The sequence below is a fragment of the Carcharhinus amblyrhynchos genome, chromosome 14 (genome assembly GCF_965287045.1).
Source record: "Carcharhinus amblyrhynchos chromosome 14, sCarAmb.v2.hapA, whole genome shotgun sequence".
Classification (NCBI taxonomy): Eukaryota; Metazoa; Chordata; class Chondrichthyes; order Carcharhiniformes; family Carcharhinidae; genus Carcharhinus; species Carcharhinus amblyrhynchos.
The window spans coordinates 3,052,417-3,073,161 of NC_137337.1; the positions used below are offsets into that span (position 1 = coordinate 3,052,417).

General features: G+C 44.0%; 1 protein-coding gene across 1 annotated transcript in view; it reads left to right on the forward strand.

The window, feature by feature from the left end:
- brf1b (BRF1 general transcription factor IIIB subunit b) overlaps positions 1-20,745 on the forward strand; it is a 350,927-nt gene that overhangs the window by 280,994 nt on the left and 49,188 nt on the right. The window contains exons 12-15 of the mRNA XM_080202172.1: positions 760-821; positions 3,723-3,804; positions 6,331-6,386; positions 8,483-8,757. Coding sequence (XP_080058298.1) covers positions 760-821; positions 3,723-3,804; positions 6,331-6,386; positions 8,483-8,757 — 475 coding nt within the window. The remainder of the gene's footprint in view (positions 1-759; positions 822-3,722; positions 3,805-6,330; positions 6,387-8,482; positions 8,758-20,745) is intronic.

The following is a 20,745-nucleotide window of genomic DNA, read 5'->3' on the forward strand; positions in this document are numbered from 1 at the left end:
ACATGCCAAATTTCCTTAGTTTTCTGAGAAAGTAGAGGCATTGGTGGGCTTTCTTAACTATAGTGTTGGCACAGGGGGATCCAGAACAATTGGTGATCTGGACACCTAATAACTTGAAGCTCCCGAACATTTCTACTTCGTCCCCGTTGATGTGGACAGGGGCATGTTTTCCTTTATGCTCCCTAAAGTTGATGACAATCTCCTTTGTTTTGTTGACGTTGAGGGAGAGATTATTGTTGCCGCACCAGTTCACCAGATTCTCTATCCATCATTGTTGGGATAACTGTCTTGTCATTGTTTGAGATCCGACCCACTACGGTGGTGTTGTCAGCAAATTTGAAAATCGAGTTGGAGGGGAATTTGGCCGCACATCTCTGTACTCCCACAACCTTACAGTGCTCCTGAGAACTCTGCATTCCTCCAATTCTAGCTTCTCGTTCGCTCCCCACTCCCTTTGTCCCACTGTTGGTGACCGTGCCTTCAGCTGCCTGGATTTTAAGCTCTGGAATTCCCCCTCCATAACCTCGGCATCTCTCTCAGCCTCTCTGACCAACCTTTTGGCCACCTCCCAATATTTTCATTGCTTCTCAACTTTTTATCTGCCAATGCTTCTTGAAGGGTCATGAGATGTTTTACTATAATAGAGGTACTATTTAAATAAAAGTTGTTGATTGAGACCAGCCAGTTCTGCACACGCTGGACACATTTTGACCTTCAGTACATGGAGTAAACAGGTGTTTTTATATTCTCTCCTTGCAGACATTGATCCTCAGAAAGGTGAACTGGACCTGAATGGCATCGATGACAGTGAAATCGATAGGGTAAGCTCATTCTGCAGCCCTGCTGACTGGGAATATGAGACTGTAGATCACCTTATGTAAGAGAAGGTAAAACAAGAGCAATTCTTTCACCATGTGTAGCAGCTCGTTGTCAGAGAATCTGGTTTCAACACTGTAATCACATTTGATGGTTTCTCTTTTCTTGTTGCAGGCACTCATTTGGGAAAAGTAACCTTATATAATAGTCTATTGTTACTCATCCAAAATACTTTATCAAGCTGGGATTGTGCAGTGTGCTTGGAATGATGGCTTTGCATCAAAGCGAGCTGGCTTGTGGTTCAGCTGGGCAGATAGGAGCAAATTGTAACTTGCACTCCCACGCGCTCTCTATCTCTCTGTCACGTACGCACTTCCCGTCCCACACACACACACACAGTCTCTCGTGCTGTGTACCTGACCCTGCAAACTGTTGCTCTTTGGAAATGTGACAGTGACACTGAGTAAGGGTAGGAAAAGCTCAATTTCCTCGCAGTGACATCCTCTCAAAGGAATGTTGGACATTGTGCAGAATAATTCATTCTCTCGGTTTACATCTTTACATTATCATTGGGAGGAATTGGATTTCAGTTGCATTGTTTCTGGAAATACCAAGGCCATGGCACAGCGCTTTGCAATGAGTCTGCTATTTTCACTCACCACCCTCCTGTTTGGTGAGATGGCAGTCATGATGAACACTACCTCAGGTCGCAAAATCGGCAGGACAGTCTTTGCATTCCAGCTGCAACTTCTAGCAGCCAGTTACTGTCTGAAACTGGCAAAGGATTGCAGGCAGATAGAACAGTACAGCACAGTACAGGCCCTTCATCCCTCGATGTTGTGCCGAGCTATGTCCAAACCCAAGATCAAGCTATCCCACTCCCTATCATTCTGAAGTGCTCCATGCGCCTCTCCAATAACAACTTGAAAGTTCCTAAAGTGTCCAACTCCACTATCACAGCAGGCAGTGCATTCCACACCCCACCACTCTCTGAGTAAAGAATCTACCTTGGACATCCCTCCTATATCTCCCACCATGAGCCTTACAGTTATATTCCCTAGTAACAGCTATATCCACCCGACGAAATAGTCTCTGCATGTCCATTCTATCAATCTCCCTCATCATCTTATAAATCTCTATTAAGTTGTTTCTCATCCTCCTTCGCTCTAAAGAGAAAAGCCCCAGCTCCCTCAACCTTTCCTCATAAGACCTACCCTCCAAATCAGGCAGCATCCTGGTAAATCTCCTCTGCACTCTCTCCAATGCTTCCACATCCTTCTTATAGAATATTTCAAATGTGGTCTCACCAAGGTCCTGTGTAGTTGCAGCATAACCCCACGACTCTTAAACTCAAACCCCCAGTTAATAAACGCTAACACACTATAGGCCTTCTTCATGGCTGTATTCGCTTGAGTGGCAACCTTCAGAGATCTGTGGATATGAACCCCAAGATCTCTCTGTTCCTCCACATTCCTTAGAACCCTGCCATTGACCTTGTAATCTGTATTCAAGTTTGTCCTACCAAAATGAATCATTGACCTATTACTCTGCTGCCCATATCCTGCTGTTGCAGTACCACGGTGCACTGTGTCCTGGTCTGACTGTATCTCCATTTTAATATTCTCAGTCTGCTTTGCAAATCTCGCCTATCTCTGGAATCTCCCCAGTCCTATGATTTTCCCGGATTCTAATCCATCTAATTGTAGCCAGAGAGAGAGAATCAGCTACAATGGCCTTTCTTGCCACTCCTGGACTGTTACCTGTTGGGTTTACCCAGGATTGATCCATGTCTCTTCTTCTACTTGCTTTCCCTCTGCGAAATCATTTGCAAACACTTGGGTTTCTGACAATACCCAGCTGGACTTCATCAAAACTCTCTCGACTGTTTCAAAATGATCAGAATACTTGTCCAGCATCCTGAACTGGATAAGTAGAAATTGAAATATTGGCTTTCCACTCATTAACAACCGACTCTGTCCCTCTCCCTGGTAACTGTCTGCAGCTGAACCTGATTGTTTGCAGTTTTGCTATCAGGTTTGACTGTGAGATGAGTTTTCAAGTCAAAATGCACAGCATCACCAAGACCATCTATTTCCTCTTCTTTAGCCCTGTTCGACTCTGCACCTGCCTCAGTTCATCTGCTACTAAACCTCATTCATGGAGGTAGTGTAGGAGAGTGTAATTAAAATCGATGATCAGTTGTGATCTAACTGAATGGTGGAACAGGCTTGATGGGCCAAATGGCCTGTTCCTGTTTCAATGCCTTTGATATCTACAGGTGACTATTACAACACACTCCTAGTTGCTCTCCCATATTCAAGCCTCTGTAAATTTGAAGCCATTCAACCCTCTGCTGTCCTAACTTGCACCAAAGTTAAGCAATAGCCCAATCTTAAAATTTCCATCCTTATTTTCAAAGGCCTCTGTAGCCTTATCTCTTCCTGTCCCCGTAATCCCTCTTAGCCTGACAGCCCTCTGAGCTACCTTCACTTCAGCTCTCTGTCATTAGCAGCTGAACTTTCAGTTGTTGGGGCTCAAAACTCCAGAATTCCTTCTCTAAACCTTTCCCTGTCTGACCTGTTCTTTCTCTTGAAAACTTTAGCCTTTTGACTAAGTTTTTCGTGACCTGCCCTAATATCTGCTTATGTGGCTCAGTGTTTGATAATGCTCTTGCGAGGAGCCTTAAAATGTCTTACTACATTAAGGGAACTGTATAACTAGAGGTTGTGGTAGAGATTTACTGGAAGCGTGTGACAGAATTGCACCAAGAGGCGGTGTGTCTTCATTTATCTGTCAGGAAGCTGTGCACTGCAGCTCTTTCACACTAGCCATGTTGCAATTTTAGCAGTTCACTGTACAGTTGACTTTTGGCTGCGATCACACCTTGTATTTTTTTTTGTGCGCAGTATCTACTGACCGAGAAGGAGGTGGAAATGAAAACCGAGCTGTGGCTGAGGGAAAACGCAGATTATCTGAAGGAACAAAAGGGTGAGAGCATCTGAGGAGGGTGGGAAAGCACAGGTAGAAAGGAGAAATTGGAAAGCCGGACCTCAGGGCAGGCGGGGGAGGGCATCGCTAAGGACTGGAGTAGATCAGGAAGGTCACTATCGCGTTCACGTTTCACATCAAACTGTACAATCTGTCTCAAATCGAATTCCGTCCTGAATCAAATTTCCAAATGCTTTTTTTCTGAAAAAGAAGTTAAAAAATCCTGCAAGTCAGTGAGCATCTGTGAACAGGAGAGGCTAGTGAATAGTTTGGGTGGAGACGATCCATTGGAACCCTCATCCAGAATGTTTGCAGATGTTGACAAGTTGCTTATCTGCAGCATTTTCTCTTTCACATGTTCAGCAGGTACCTTTTATCTGCACCATTGGTTTTGTAAAGCCACCTCAGCTGCAGTGCATTGCGAATTTTATATATTTTTTTGGACTAGATAGCATCCACACAGTCAGTGTAGAATAAGCAATGAACTGTGTTGTTGCTGAGGATTTGACAGCTGCACAAGATTGTGCTCATCCCAGAGGGAATGTTTATTCAGGAGGTGGCAGTGTACATGGGGGTGGCCAGTTAACTCAATCCTAGGGGAGAGAGAAACAGGAATCCTATCCCATCTTTGTCCAACTGTTAACTAATTCCAGGGTTTTTATCTCCCCGTATTGAGTACAGTTGGACATCTGATCTATCACAATGGTGACTGGACTTCAAAAAAGTACTTAACTGGCTGCAAACCACTTTGGCAATTCCTGAAGTTGGAAAAGACTCTTTTGAGATGATGCTCTTCTCCTTCACAAAATGGCAGTCACATGGAACTGGGAACAAACTTACCCAAGTGCTGACGGCTCTGGTTTCAGTGACTATTTATCATGTGTTGGGATTCTATTGGACTGTAGTATTTGAATATAAAAGTAGGGAGGTCTTGCTGCAGCTGTATAGGGCATTGGTGAGGCCGCAGCTGGAGTACTGTGTGCAGTTTTGGGCGCCGCACCTGCGCAAGGATATTTTGGCCCTGGAGGGAGTGCAGAGGAGGTTTACTAGGCTGATACCGGAGTTGAGGGGATTGAGCTATGAGGAGAGGCTGAATAAACTAGGCTTGTACTCGTTAGAGTTTAGAAGAATGAGGGGAGATCTCATTGAGACGTATAAGATGATGAATGGGATGGATAGGATAGAGGTGGAGAGACTCTTCCTGCTCAAAAAAGACAGTAGGACTAGGGGGCACAGCCTCAAGATAAAGGGGAGGCGGTTTAGAACGGAGTTGAGGAGGAACTTCTTCACTCAAAGGGTGGTGAATCTCTGGAATTCTCTGCCCGTTGAAGTGGTGGAGGCTGCCTCGCTAAATGTTTTTAAGAAGCGGGTTGATGGGTTTTTGATAAGAGAGGGGATTAAGGGTTATGGGGAGAGGGCGGGAAAGTGGAACTGAGCCACGACAGATCAGCCATGATCTTATTGAATGGCGGGGCAGGCTCGAAGGGCTAGATGGCCTACTCCTGCTCCTATTTCTTATGTTCTTATGTTCTTATGTCACCCAGCACCTATGTGCACTTTCCAGCGAGGCCCCAGATTAATGATGGGCTGGGATCGGCACTGCCCCTCCTGGCCCAGGTTTACTGAGTGTGACAGCACCCTCCCCAGCTGCTGCGTCACCTGAAGTCAGCCCACCTTCCACAAACCACTGATGGAACTCTTCACCATCTGACTCAAAACTAAAATACTGAGGATGCTGGAATTCGGGAATAAAAATGGAAATGCTCAGTAGGTAGCATCTATGAAGAGAGACACCCAGTTAACAGAATCCTACAATGCAGAAGAGGCCCTTTGGCCTATCAAGTCTGCACTGATGCATTAAAGACTCTGACCTGCCCACCTTATCCCACTTGCCAGCACTTGGCCCATAGCCTTGAGTGTTAGGATGTCCCAACTACTCATCCAGGCACTTTCTAAAGGATCCTGTCTCCACCACCCTCGCAGGCAGCGCATTTCAGACCTTCATCACCCTCTGGGTAAAAAAGTTTTTCCTCAAATCCCCCCTAAACCTCCCACCCCTCACTTTTAACTTGTGCCCCCTTGTAACTGACGCTTCAACTAAGCTGCTCCCTATCCACCCTGTCCGTGCCCCACATAATTTTGAACACTAACATTTCAGGATGTGATCTTTCCCTAGAACCATAGAATCCCTGCAGTACAGAAGGAGGCCATTTGGCCCATTAAGTCTTCACCGACTCTTCAAAAGAGCATTTTATCTAGGCCCAATCCCATGCATTAACCATGGATAATCTACCTAACCTGCACATCTTTGGACTATGGGAAGAAACAGGAGTACCAGGAGGAAACCAAGCAGGCATGGGGAAAGCGTAGACGGTCACCCAAGGCCAGAATCGAACTGGGTCCCTGGTGCTGTGATGCAGTAGTGCTAATCACTGTGCCATTGTGCCATCCATGCCACTCTGGTCAATTCACCAAAGGGAAGATCATTCCTATATCCTGAAAATAATGTTTATATTTTCTTTGCAGAAAAGGAGGAACGGATAGCAAAAGAGAAAGAGCTTGGGATTTATAAAGAGCAGAAGGTAATTTTACTGGAATGATTTTACTAACTGAGGTCCCTAAGCTACAGTTCTTTGGAATTGCAGATATTTGCATCCTTAAATTTAATGGTTTCATCATTAAATTTTACTGATTCCTTAGTTCACAGCATCCTACCAGCCGTTGTGTTAAATGTCATTTGTTGATAGATAATAATGATGATATTATCAATCTAATAGTCCCTTAACAACTGTGCAAGCTTTCCAATGTGTGTGTTTCTCTTCCTTTACGACTCTAACTCTCAGTCACAACACTCCCTCTCGGTTGCTCTTGCTCAGCCTGATGTGTGCACTGCATCAAATGCCACCGTCTCTCTGGCATCCCCCCTCTCCCTCTCCCACTGACACCTCTCTATCTCTCTTTGGTGCCTCCTCTCTTTTTCTCTCTCTTCTGCATGCTCCCTTCCTCTCTGCCACGTGCTCCCTCTCTGCCGCGTGCACTCTCTCTACCCCATGCTCTGACTCTGCCTGGTGTTCCTAATAACTGATCATTCTTTGTCTGTGTTCTCTTTCGTCATTACCACCCCCTTGACTACTTTATCATTATTATGACCAGTGTCTAAGATCTTTGGTTGCCCTGTGCACACAATCTTATAATGTTGAAATCTTAATCTTAATCTGAAATGTCTTCATTCCTTCCAACATATTTTTGTCTGGCCTTTCACATTTTACCCTCTGTAAACTTGAGGTTATCCGGAACTCGCTAACTCACAACAAATCCCAATCACTCATCAGTCACCCTGTGCTAACTGACATTGACTCCCAGGAAAGGGATACCTTGATTTCAAAATTCTTATTCTCGTCTTCATGGCCTCCATGCCCTTACCCCTCACTATCCGTGTAATCTCCTCCAGTCCCATTCCCTTACCCTTCACTATCTCTGTAATCTCCTCCAGTCCCATACCCTTACCCTTCACTATCTCTATAATCCTCTCCAGCTCCCATGCTCTTACCCCTCACAATGTCTGATCTCCTCCTGCTCCACATCCTCTGAGATTTCTGTGCTACTATATATTCTGGAATTTTGAACACCCTTGATTGAATTGATCCATTATTAGTGGCCAAGCTTTCAGGTGCCAAAGCTGTTAAGTTCCCTTTCCAAATCTTTCCATCCCACTATCCCTTTCTCCTCCTACAAAATAAAACCTCCTCCTTGACCAAACTTGTGTCTGAGAATCACAGAATTGGTGTGGCACAGTAGGAGGCCATTTAACCATCAGCATCTGCATCAGCTTTCCAAATGAACAGCTCACTTTGTGCCATTCTTCCGCCTTCTCGCCATAACCCGGAATCTTCTTCCGTTTCAAATAACAGTCTAATTCCCTTTTGAATGCTTCAATTAACATGAATTAATTGACACAGCATTCCTAATCGCGCTGTGTGGAAAAGTTTTTCCTCCTATCACAATTATTAATATTAATAATTACTTTAAATCTGTGCCCTCTGGCTCTCAATCCTTTCATGAGTGGGAGTGCTTTCTCCCTATCTATACTGAACAGACCCCTCATGATTTCGAATACCTCTGTCAAATCTCTCCTCAACCTCCTCTTCTCTAAAGAAAATAGTCCCAACTATCTGATCCTACTTCTCCTTATTTGGCTTGGTGCCAGATTTTGTTTCTAATGCTCCAATGGAACAGTTTTATAACATTAAAGGCATTATATAAATATAAGTTAGAATCAGAGAATCCCTACAGTGCAGAAAGAGACCACTGGCCCATTGAGCCCCTGCATTGACAGCAATCCCACCCATCTATGACCCCACATATTTACCCCACTAATCTCTCTAACCTATATTCCAGGTCTATGGGCAATTTAGCATGGCCAATACACCTAACCAGCACATCTTTCAGACTGTGGGAGGAAACTGGAGCACCTGGAGGAAACCCATGCAGACACAGGGAGAATGTGCAGACTCCACACAGACAGTGACCCAAGCTGGGAATCAAACCCAGGTCCCTGGAGCTGTAAGGCAGTAGCACTAACCACTGTGCCACCATGCCACCCCTGCTGTTGCTCTTGTTCATGGCTTAGAATAACGTGCAGCTGGAAATTTATTATCAACTTTCCATTTCTTCAAAGCCCAGAAAATCGTCAAAGAAACGCGAGCCAATCCGAGCCAGCACGGCAGGAGAGGCCATCGAAAAAATGCTGGAGCAGAAGAAGATCTCGAGCAAGATAAACTACGATGTGCTGAGGGATCTAAACAGCAAAGGGAGCAGCACGCCAAGTCGGGAAGAAAGTGATAGCAGTAACCGTGGCAGCAGTAACAGCCGCAGTAAGAAGGGACCAGCCCAGCGAAAGGCAGCAGCAAGCTCCCGAAACCTGGCCACACCAGCCAACAACCTGGGCAAGAGGTATCGTTATCAGTTCATGCAGAATAGTGCCAACCATCAGCTTAATCCACTCCTAAGTGCTACATTACTGTGAAGCTGTGTGTCTAACATTGGGCTTCCTGGTGGTTTGATCAACAGTCGCACCATTTTTTCCCCATTGGTAGTAGAGCATATAGGGAATGAGCCAGGTAGAGCGAGATTCTCTGGAGTTTCCTGCCGGCCGGAGGTGGCGCGTTATTTGCCAGTTTCGGGATTCTCTGGTCCCACTGCTGTCAGTGGGAATTGATGTCACCCCATGCCAATGGAAAACCTGTGGGCGGGAGTGCGTGCCAGCGGGACCGGAGAATCCCGCAGGTATGAAAGTTTGATTAATTGGATAGCTCTTTTAAAGAGTCAACATGTGCACAATGGTCCACATGTCCTACTTCTGTGCTGTGTGATTCTTGATGATTTGCTAAGCTGAGGAAAGTGTCTCTTTCAATTAGCAGTTTATGAATAGTTGGTTTATGTTGGCTAGCAAGGTGATCAAGGTATTTGTCAGCCCCGGGGCCTGGATAGGGACTAGGAAATCCATCCAATCCAATCAAATAAAACCTGTATGATTCTGGGAGAGAGGCTGATAAATGTAAAATTCAGGCCTTAAAGTTTCCAACATACAGCACGCCTGACACACTGGCACTTTCTCAGTACTGCACTGGACTTGCACAAGAACAGAAAATGCTGAAAAATCTCGGCAGCTCTGACAGCATCTGTGGAGAGAGAATAGAGCCAACGTTTCGTGCCTGGGTGACCCTTCCTCAGAGCTGGATTTGCGCGTTGGGCAGTCATGGTATCTAGCTGTTGGCATTTTGCCCTCGAACAAAAGGGATGTTGTGCCTTTTCTCTCAACCCATGTACAGCATCTTCTCTCTCCCTCTGAGGCATTGCCTCTGTAGTCAGGGTGCTCACTGAGGTTCGAAGGCAGTTTCAATGTGACGCAAGGGAATTTTTGAATCATTTTCTCTTCCTGCGTAGAGGCTGGTTAGGTAATGGGTTGGGGGAGATACGTATTGGTTATTGCCAAAAATAATTAGATCAGATAGATTGGACAATAAATTTTACCTGTTAAAATCACAAAAGTAATTTCAACTTTTTAACCAATGATTCAAAGTTCAGTTACTCAAACTCATTATTTTTCCTCCAATCCTTTAAACACCTATATCTCACCCTTCTCTTCCTTATTTGCTATAAGCTAAAGATCTTGAAAAAGCAAGGTTAGAACTTTCTAATACATTGTTCTTGATTTAACCTCTCAACTCTCCTGGAGTACTGTGTGCAGTTTTGGCCTCCTGAAGGGCGTGGGGTTTACTGGCATTGGAGAAAGTTCAGTCAAGGTTCACTCGGCTGATTCCCAGAGTAAAGATTACTTTGACAAAAAGTTGAGCAGGTTGATCCTATACTCAGTGGGGTTTAGAAGAATGAGAGGTGATCTTATTGAAACAAATAAGACTCTGAAGGGTAAACACTGAGAGGATGTTTCTCTTGTGGAAAATCTAGAACTAGGGACACAGCTTAAAAAGAAGGGATGACTCATTTAAAGAGGAGAGCTGGAATTCTCTGGCTGTTCACACTGGCGGGACTCTTGGTTCTGCCAGCAGTGTACCCCCACCCGTGGGTTTCCCGCCAGTGTGGGGTGGCATCAATGGGAATTCCCATTGACCGCAGCGGGACCAGAGAATCCAACTGCTTGCAAACAGCACACCACCTCCCACCAACAGGAAACACACAGCTGGGGGGGTCGAGAGGATCTTGTCCAACCTGAGGGGGAGTTACTTCGCTGAGGGTGATGAGGCTTTAGAAAGGCTGGTCATTGAATCAAGGCTGTGGTGGACAGGTTTTTGATTGACAAAGAATTGGAAGTTTATGGGGGACAGGCATGATGGCTCAGTGGTTAGCACTCTGCTGCCTCACAACGCCAGGGACCCGGGTTCAATTCCAACCTCAGGTCACTTTCTATGTGGAGTTTGTGCGTTCTCCCTGTGTTTCCTCTGGGTGCTCTGGTTTCCTCCCACACTCAAAAGATATGCAGGTTAGGTTGATTGGTCAGGCTAAAATGCCCCTTAGTGTCAGGGAGTTAGTAGGGTTATGGGGATAAGGCCTGGGTGGGATTGTGGTTGGTGCAGACTCAATGGGCCGAATGGCTTCCTTCTGTGCTTTATAGTTTTATGATTCTAAATGGAGTTAAGACCAGTGTGAGATTTGTTACTGAATGGTGAAGCAGGCTTGGTGGGCTGAATAGACAACTTCTGCTCCTATTTCTTATGATCTTATGATCCACGGTTCAGCATTTGATTGACATTTTGAGCTAACTAAACATCATTGTAGATCATCTGGAGATCAATGTCAACTGCTGGATATGCTCATCCTTGACTTTGGCTTTGACCTCAGTTTCAATTGATGCATGCTGTATGTGGTCCAGAAATAGCTTAGCAATAATAATCTTATTTTAAAAAGCCATCAGCAAAAGCTGAGAGAAGAGGTGTGTAGTCAGCTAATCTTCATCAGGGACAAATTAGGTCAGCGAGTCCTTGCAAGCAGTGCTAAAAATAAGAGTGTCAGAGGTTGCTGTCCAGATCTGATAGCTGTCAGTGTTAATATTAGAACGGAACCTGATTCTTTCCTCTCCTCATCCTGCCCCAAACTCCTCTCCTGAAACTCCTCCGTTCCAGGTCCTGCTTCCCTCTCAGCTGCTTCCTCTGATCAGAGTTAAACGACAGATGACTGAATGCCAGCCATCAGTGTATTGGTTGGTATGAATATTTAATGTATCCTGCTGGTTTGTGTGTTCATGCTTTACAGCAATTACTCCGCTTTGTGAAGGGCTGCTTCTTTGCAGCTGAGCCTGACTGCAGAGTTTTGTTTCGATTGTTTCCTTCCTCCTGCTGCCCTGAGAGACACGGGCAGTTCCATCGACAGGTGTCACCATGTAAGTCAGTTTAATGAATACAGGTAGATTTTGGAACAGTGTAGATTATCACAGCAGAGATCCAGCCTGTGCTGAATGGCTTGACAGAAGCTCCCCCCAGCACACTGTCAGGCAGTGCGTTCTAGATCCAAACCACTCACTGGGTGAAAGAAGTTTCTCCTCATGTCGCCATTGCTTCTTCAACCAATCACCTTGCATCTCTGCCCTCTTGTTCTCAATCTATCCACCAATGGAAACATAGATCAGCTAGATAGTCAATATCTTTTCCCAAAGATAGGGGAGTCTAAAACTAGAGGACATAGGTTTAAGGTGAGAGGGGAGAGATACAAAAGGGTCCAGAGGGGTAATTCCAGCTTGTTCCAGACACCACCCTCTATGTATAGAGGGTGGTGTCTGGAACAAACTGCCAGAGGTAAGAGTAGAGACGGGCACAATTTTGTTGTTTAAAAAGCATTTAAACAGTTACATGGGTTTAGAGGGATACGGGCCAAATGCAGGCAATTGGGACTAGCTTAGCGGTTTAAAAAGTGGGTGGCATGGACAGGTTGGGCCGAAGGGCTCGCTTCCATGCTGTAAACCTCTATGACGTCTTTAACAGTGTCTCCCGATCTCTCAGCCTCCTCACCTCTGAGGAGAACAGTCCCAACCTCTCTGATCTATCTACGTAACTTGAAGTGCAGTGCCTAGAATTGGGCACAGTATTCCAGTTGAGACTGAACCAGTGTCTATATGAGTTCGTAACAGGAAACATTACAAAAAGAGAGAAGACTGTGACTTCATTTGTACATGGGATTCCCGCACAGATGCAGGGTAAAGCGACATCTATGTAGCATCAGATGTCTGAAATGGATGTGTTGAATTGCGACTGCCCCAGTGCTACAATATATCCATCTTACCCTGAATAAAGACAAATAGCAATAGCTATAATTCTTCCATTAGGAATGAAGATTTAATGAAAAATCCCTTTGAGATTATAGATTCAATGATGTAACTGAACTGAAATAGATTTCTGAAATGTTTGGTTGTTGCAGATGATTGCTTTTGTTTCCTGTTTCTATCCGAGAATAAGTGCAGCATATAATGCCCTATGATTAGTTCTCTATAAATAAATTGGTTGCCATAGGTACTAGAGGAGCAGGTAAATCTCTTGGATATTCAGAATTAGGTTAGCTAGTCTTAAAGGAAATCTTTGGCCTAATTTGCTTCTGGCGATGCAGCATTCCCTGCGCACTCCTTCAGGCAGCTTTGTGTTATTCTGCCAGCCCGCTCCTGATGGTGATGTCGTTTTGCTGCGATGCAGTACTGAGGGAGAGCTGTGCAGTCAGACATGACATCATTCCAATAAGGATTAAACTGAGGCTTGACAGATGTAAAAGATTTCACTCAATTACTTTGAAGAATAAGAGGGGAGTTATTCCCAGCATCAGCAATATTTATTCGTTCACTAGCATCACTCAAATAACTGATCCAGTTACGAACACATTACTGTCTGTGCGAGTTTACTGTGTGCAAATTGGTTGTCACTTCAGAGCACACTGTGACGTGTTTTGGGACATCCTAAAGTAGTGAAAAGCTCAACAGAACAAAGTTTTGCTGTGGCCCTGAAAATGCTGACTCTGATTACCAGTGGAAGGGAAAGGAGTTGAAGGGATGCAGGAACAGGGTGAGCACGGATTAGGATTAGGGCTAGTGGAAGATGATATTATGAACTGGTTGAGCCAAACTGCCTGTTTTTACATCACAAGTTCCCTTGGGTTCCAGTGTTTTCCACTGCTTAATATTGTTATATTGTTGGCCACTTTCTGAAAAGTTATATTTAGAGTTGAATCAAATAATTAAAATATCAATGCGATCTTACAAAATTCACAAGGAATGGGAAAAAGTTAAATGTCAACATTTTAGCCATGAGACAGCATTAGGTTTTAAAAGCTACAAAAGCTGTACCAGATTTGAAGGTCAGTTATTGAAAAAGACTGTTGTAGTACCACGCCATCCAGATCAGCACCTTTCTATTCATTCACGCCCACAACACCTCTGCTTTCTCACCAACTTTTATAAATGCACCGTAGAAAGCATTCTTTCTGGTTGTATCACAGCTTGATATGGCTCCTGCTCTGCCCAAGACCGCAACAAACTACAAAAAGTTGTGAACGAAGCCCAGTCCATCACACAAACTAACCTCCCATTCATTGACTCCGTCAACACTTCCCGCTGTCTCAGAAAAGCACCAGCATAATTAAGGACCCCATGCACCCCAGACATTCTATCTTCCACCTTCTTCCATCGGAAAAAAAAAGTCTGACGTCACGTACCAACCGACTCAAGAACAGCTTCTTCAAACTTTTAAATGGACCTACCTCACAGTAAGTTGATCTTTCTCTACACCCTAGCTATAACTGTAACACTACATTCTGCACTCTCTCGTTTCCTTCCCTATGTATGGTATGCTTTGTCTGTATAGTGTGCAAGAAACAATATTTTTCACAGTATACCAATACATGTGAAAATTATAAATCAAATCAAATGGAATGTGGATGTCACTCATACAACCAGCATTTATTACCCATCCCGAATTCCCTTGAGAGGTGGTGAGCTGCCTTCTTGAATGTAACTGAGTTGTTTACCAGGGACAAATATGGTCAGCTACACTGCTATGGATCTGGCATTGCATACATGCCAGACCGAGTAAGGACAGTAGATTTCCTTCCCTAAAGAATATTAGTAAACTGGTCCCCAGTCCAGGCCATTACTAGCTGTTAGTCAAATAGCCAGAAAAACCAATCATCCAGTATCCTACTCGCAATTGTTATTCACTATTCCCTTCTCATCATCCCATTCTCTAGAAATCCCTCAGTTAGCACCTGCACCTCACTCCCAGCTTCCAAAATCCTCCTGGAAATCTACTGTACATCCTCCCACCCTCTAATCCTCTTCTCCACCGTCAAATGTTGGGCACTGTGTTTTGAGTTTTGCAAGCACAGGTTGATTGGGTACAGTCAGTATTTGCCTGTTATAACAGCCAAAGGAACATGTTTTGCATACAAATTGGCAAGAAAAAGCAATAGGCGTGAGGATTGGGAGCAGATTAAAATTCAGCAAAGAAGCACCAAGGGATGAAGAAGGGAAAAATGGAGTATGAAAGTAAACTAGCAGGGAACATAACTGGCTGTAAAAATCTCTAGAGGCATATGAAGAGAAAAAGATTGACAAAAGCGAACGTAGGCCCCTTACATTCAAAAACGGAAGAACTCATAACGGGGAATAAAGAAATAACTGAGGAATTAAATTTGTACTTTGTTTCAGTCTTCACAAAGGAAGACATGAATAATGTGCCAGAAGTGCTGAGAGAAACATACTTTAGCGAGGAACTGAAGGAAATTAGCATTAGTAGAGAAATGGTTTTGGGGAAATTGATGGGATAAATCTCCAAGTCCTGATAACCTTCATCCCAGAGTACTTAGGGAAGTGGTCCTGGAAATAGGTGGTTATTTTCCAAAATTCTTTGGGCTCTGGAATAGTTCCTACAGATTGGAGGATAGCTAATGTAAGCCCACTATTCAAAAAGGCAGGTAGAGAGAAAACTGGGAACTGTAGCCTAGTGAGCCTAGTGTCAGCATGGGGAAGTTGCTAGCGTCCATTACCAAGGATTTCATAACTTAGCATTTGGAAGGCAGTGGGATAATCAGACAAAGTCAGCAAGGATTTACAAAAGGAAAATCATGCTTGACCAATCTATTAGAATTTTTTGAAGATGTAACTAGTAGAGTTGACCGAGGAGAACAAGTTGATGTAGTCTATTTAGACTTTCAGAAGGCTTTAGACAAGGTCTCACATAACAGACTACTATGCAAAGTTAAAGCACATAGGACTGCTGGTAATGTCTTGAGATGATAGAAAGCTGGTTAGCAGACAGGAAGCAAAGAGATGGTGTAAATGGGTTTTTTTCTGATTGGCAGTCAGTGACTAGTGGGGTTTCGCAGGGATTTGTGCTCGGACCCCAATTGTCCACATTATATATTAATGATTTAGAAGAGGGAACTGAGTGTATTATTTCCAAATTTACAGATAATACAAAGCTGGCTGGGAGGGTGAGCTGTTAGGAGGATGCAGAGGCTGCTCCAGCATGATTTGGACAGGTTGAGTGTGTGGGCATCTGCATGGCAGATGCAGTATAATGTGGATAAATGTGAGATTATCCACTTTGGTAGCAATAATAGGAAGACAGCTTATTACTTGAATGGGTATAAATTGAGATGGGTGGATACTCAATGTACACCATGGGACAAAGAAATGGCCAAGCAATAGAATACATTCTTTGGTTCTGTCTTTACAAAAGAGGACACAAATTAGATGCCAGAAATGTTGGAGAATGCAAGATTTAGAGAGAGGGAAGAACTGAGGGAGATCAATATTAGTAGAGAAATAGTGCTGGGAAAATTGATGGGATTGAAGGTGGATAAATCCTCAGGGCCTGATAATCTGCATCCCAGAGTATTTCACGAAGTAGTTCTAGAAATAGTGGATGTATTGGTGGCCATCTTACAGGATTCTATAGACACTGGAACAAGTCCCTGTAGATTGGAGGGTAGCGAATGTCACTCCAGTATTCAGAGATGTAGCTAAAGAGAAAACAGGGAATTACAGACCAGTAAGTTTAACATCGGTAGTGGGGAAAATTCTCGAATCCATTATTTAGGACTTTATAGCAGAGCATTTAGAAAGCAGTGGCAGGATCAGACAGAGTCACCATGGATTTATGAAGGGGAAATCATGCTTGACAAATCTGTTGGAATTCTTTGAAGATGTAACTTGTAGAGTTGACAAGGGGGGACCAGTAGATGTGGTATATTTGGACTTTCAGAGATGTTTGACAAAATCCCGCACAAGAGATTATCGTGCAAAATTAAAGTGCATGGGATTGGGGGAAGTTGTTGAGATGGATAGAAAACTGGTTGGCAGAGAGGAAACAAAGAGTAGGAATTAATGGGTGCTTTTCACATTAGCAGGAATTAACTAGGGGAGGTGCCACAGGGATTGGTGCTGGACCCCAGCTATTCACAATATATACTAATGATTTGGGTGAGGGAACAAAATGTAACATCTCAAAGTTTGCAGATGATACCAAGTTGCATGGGAGGGTGAACTGTGACAAGGATGCAGAGATCCTTCAGAATGATCTGGACAGGTTGGGTGAGCGGGTAAATCAGTGGCAGATGCAGTATAATTTGGATAAATGTGAGGTTATTCACTTTGGAAGCTAAAACAAAAAGGCAGAGTGGCTGTAAATTGGGAGAGGGAAGTGTGCAGCGGGACCTGGGTGTCCTTGTGCACCAGTCACTGAAGGTAAGCATGCAGGTGTAGCAGGCGGTAAAGAAGGCAAATGGTATGTTGGCCTTTATTGCGAGAGGTTTTGAGTACAGGAGCAAGGATGTGTTGTTGCGATTATATAGGCTCTTGGTGAGACCACACCTCAAATATTGTGTACAGTTTTGGTCTCCTTTTCTGGGGAAAGATATTCTTGCTCTCGAGGGAGTGCAGCAAAGGTTTACCAGGCTGATTCCGGGGATGGCGGGACTGATGTATGAGGGGAGATTGACTAGGTTAGGATTGTTTTCGCTGGAGTTCAGGCGAATAAGTGGGGGGGATCTCATACAAACTTATAAAATTCTAACAGGACTAGACAGGGTAGATGCAGGAAGGATGTTCCCGATGGTGGGAATCCAGAATCAGGGGTCATAGTCTGAGGATACAGGGTAGACCATTTGGGATGGAGATGAGGAGACATTTCCTCACCCAAAAGGGTGGTGAGCCTGTGGAATTCATTACCACAGGAAGTAGTTGATGCCAAAACATTGAATGCATTCAAGAGGCGGCTGGATATAACACTTGGGGCGAATGAGATCAAAGATTATGGGGAGAAAGCAGGATTAGGCTATTGAGTTGGATGATCAGCCATGATCATAATGAATGGCAGAGCAGGCTCGAAGGACCAAATGGCCTACTCCTGCTGCTATCTTCTATGTTTCTATGTTTCAGTGAGACCTTGGAGTCCTCGTGCTTCAGTCGCTGGAAGTAAGTGCGCAGTTACAGCAGGCAGTAAAGAAGGCAAATTGTATGTTGGCCTTCATAGTGAGAGGATTTGAATATAGGGTTAGGGATATTTTGCTACAATTGTATACTGCATTGGTGAGGCCATTCCTGGATTATTGTGTGCAGTTTTGGTCTCCTTATCTGAGGATGGATGTTCTTGCTATAGAGGGAGTGCAGTGAAAGTTTACCAGGCTGATTCCTGGGATGGCAGGTCTGTCATATGAGGAGAGAATAAGTCGGTTAGGATTATATTCACTGGAGTTTAGAAGAATGAGAGAGGATCTCATAGAAATTTATAAAATTCTAACAGGATTAGACAGGGTAGATTCAGAAAGAGTGTTCTCGATGGTGGAGGAATCCAGAACTAGGGGTCGTGGTTTGAGGGTAAGGGGTAACCTTTTTGAACTGAAGTGAAGAGAAGTTTCTTCACCCAGAGGGTGGTGAATGTGTGGTATAGTGAGAAGCTTTGTCCCAGGGTGGAAGAGTCAATTACTAGGCAGAATAGGTTTAAGGTGCGAGGGGCAAGGTTTAAAGGAGATGTAGGAAGCAAGTTTTTTATGTAGAGGATGGTGGGTGCCTGGAACTCGTTGCCAGGGGAGGTAGTGGAAGCAGATACGATCATGACTTTTAAGGGGCGTCTTGACAAATACCTGAATAGGATGGGAATAGGGGGATATGGTCCCCGGAAGGGTAGGGGGTTTTAGTTCAGTTGGGCAGCATGGTCAGTGCAGGCTTATAGGGCCAAAGGGCCTGTTCCTGTGCTGTAATTTTCTTTTGTTCTTTCTTCACAGAAAGTAGTTGAGACCAAAACGTTGCCTGATTTCAAGAAGAAATTAGATATAGCTCTTGGGGCTGAAGGGATCAAGGAATATGGGAGGAAGTGGGGCGGGGGGGGTGCGGTCAGGAGGTCAGGATATTAAATTCGATGATCAGTCATGATCAAAATGAATGGCAGAGCAAGTTTGAAGGGCTGAATGGCCTACTCCTAGATCCTATGTTTCTATGCTGTTTGATATATTCCGTACGCTGTCTTTGATACACCTGGCCAACATTCCTAACATCACACTCACACTGAAATACATATACCATGTTAATTAATTTTGTGATAGGCCAAAAATCTTTTTGTTTCGACGGCAACATCCAGTTAGTGGGGAGTACCGCTGGTATGGCTACTGCAGAATCGTAGCGTGAAGCGGCAACTTCGTATCCACAGGCTCCTGAGGCACCCTAAATAAACACACATTATTGTACACAATGCACGCGTGTTGGATAAGAACAAGATCAAGCTCAGCGGTGATGTTGCTGCAGTCAAATAGCGCTCCAATCATCCTGTATAAAAATGTTCTATTCATTGTGGTATCTGCGGGAGTGCTGAACCACAGGAAGCTTTACCCAGAACAAATCTGTATCTTCAGGATATAATTGAGGCAGGGGATTAACAATGTCATTTGTTTTCCTCACTAAAAATATCACTTTGAATTCAGAAAGAATTTCATTTCAGCTGTCACTCTGTCGCCCTCACTTCGAAATGAAGAAAATATTGATTTTAAAAAGGAGGGTGATTAATATTCTGGGGTCACACCGTCTCAGCCTCATTTGGATGAGCTAATCTGTTATTGAGATGCTAATTTCTTCAGACTTTATCTCTGTCTGTGCTAATTACTTCCCTGATGTTGGTTTCTGGTGTGCGAAGGTATGTGAATTAGGCATCCTGGCACAGCAATAAAGTTGGTCATTTTGTCTGCAATTGTCGAGACAAATCACTGTAAATCATGGTGTTGCTGTAGGACAGTTGGACAGAGTCTTTTAAGGTTGTTAGGCATTTTAAAATGTTGGCACAGGCAGTAACTTTTCCATTCTCCCATGCCACTGTACCATATAAAGTATTCTTTACCCTGTGAACTAGAGAGAAATGCAAGTCCTGTTGAAACTCACTTAGTTTTATTATCTTATTGAGATATTATTAAAGATACCTAGCTCCAGCTCAGTGGTGGCACTGTAGTCTCTAAATCAAAAGGTTATGGATTCATCCTAGGATACAAGTGCATGACCTAGGTTCCCACTCCCAGTGCAGTACTGAGGGAGTGCTGCAGTGTCATAGGTTTCACAATTCAGGAGGTGACACATTAAACCAGGGCTGTGTGGAGATAAAAGATCTCTCTTCTCTAATACAAAGAGGGGTAGTTTGCTCTCATGTCCTGGCCGATATTTATCCTTCATTCATCATCATTAATTCTAAAATAACCACTTCAAAGATAATTCATTGGCTGTAAATTGCTTTGGGAACTTCAGAGGATATGAAACATGCCATATAAATACAAGTTCAGTTTTTGTGATGTACATTTGTCTCTGCCATATATGAGAGATATTAGAAAGCGAGGATTTTTAGGTACATGTGTTGTAGAATTGACTGATGCAATTTGAAGGCCTCAGGTTTGCTCTCTGCAATGTACTGTGTCTTCTAATCTAATTATCTTGACAGTAGAGTCACTAAAATTGATTTGTGTGTGTCTGGGTGAGTAGTCAGTTGGATTGTAGGACTCTTGTATCTCCTGCTGTTGTGTGTACTGTTTACATAGTAACTAGCCAAGGAGCATTTGACAGTACCTCCAAAATCCATGGCCTCTGTCACCAAGAAGGACAAAGGCTGTGGGTACATGGGAACAGCATCTCCTGCCAAGCTCCTCTTCAACTTGCACACCATCCAGCTTCTAATATATATTGGCTGTTCCTTCTTCATCACTCGGCCACTCTCCTTACCTGACACCACGGTGGGAATATCTTCAGCACACAAACTGCAGTGGTTCAGAAGAAAGGCCCACTAGCACCTTCTTGGAGAACAGCAAGGGATACAGCAGTAACTGTTTATCCTGCCAGCATCCCAGGGAGGAATCTTAAAAAATAAGAACCCATGTTTCTGAGCAGTGGCTCCTAACTCCAGGCTAAGGTGTGAT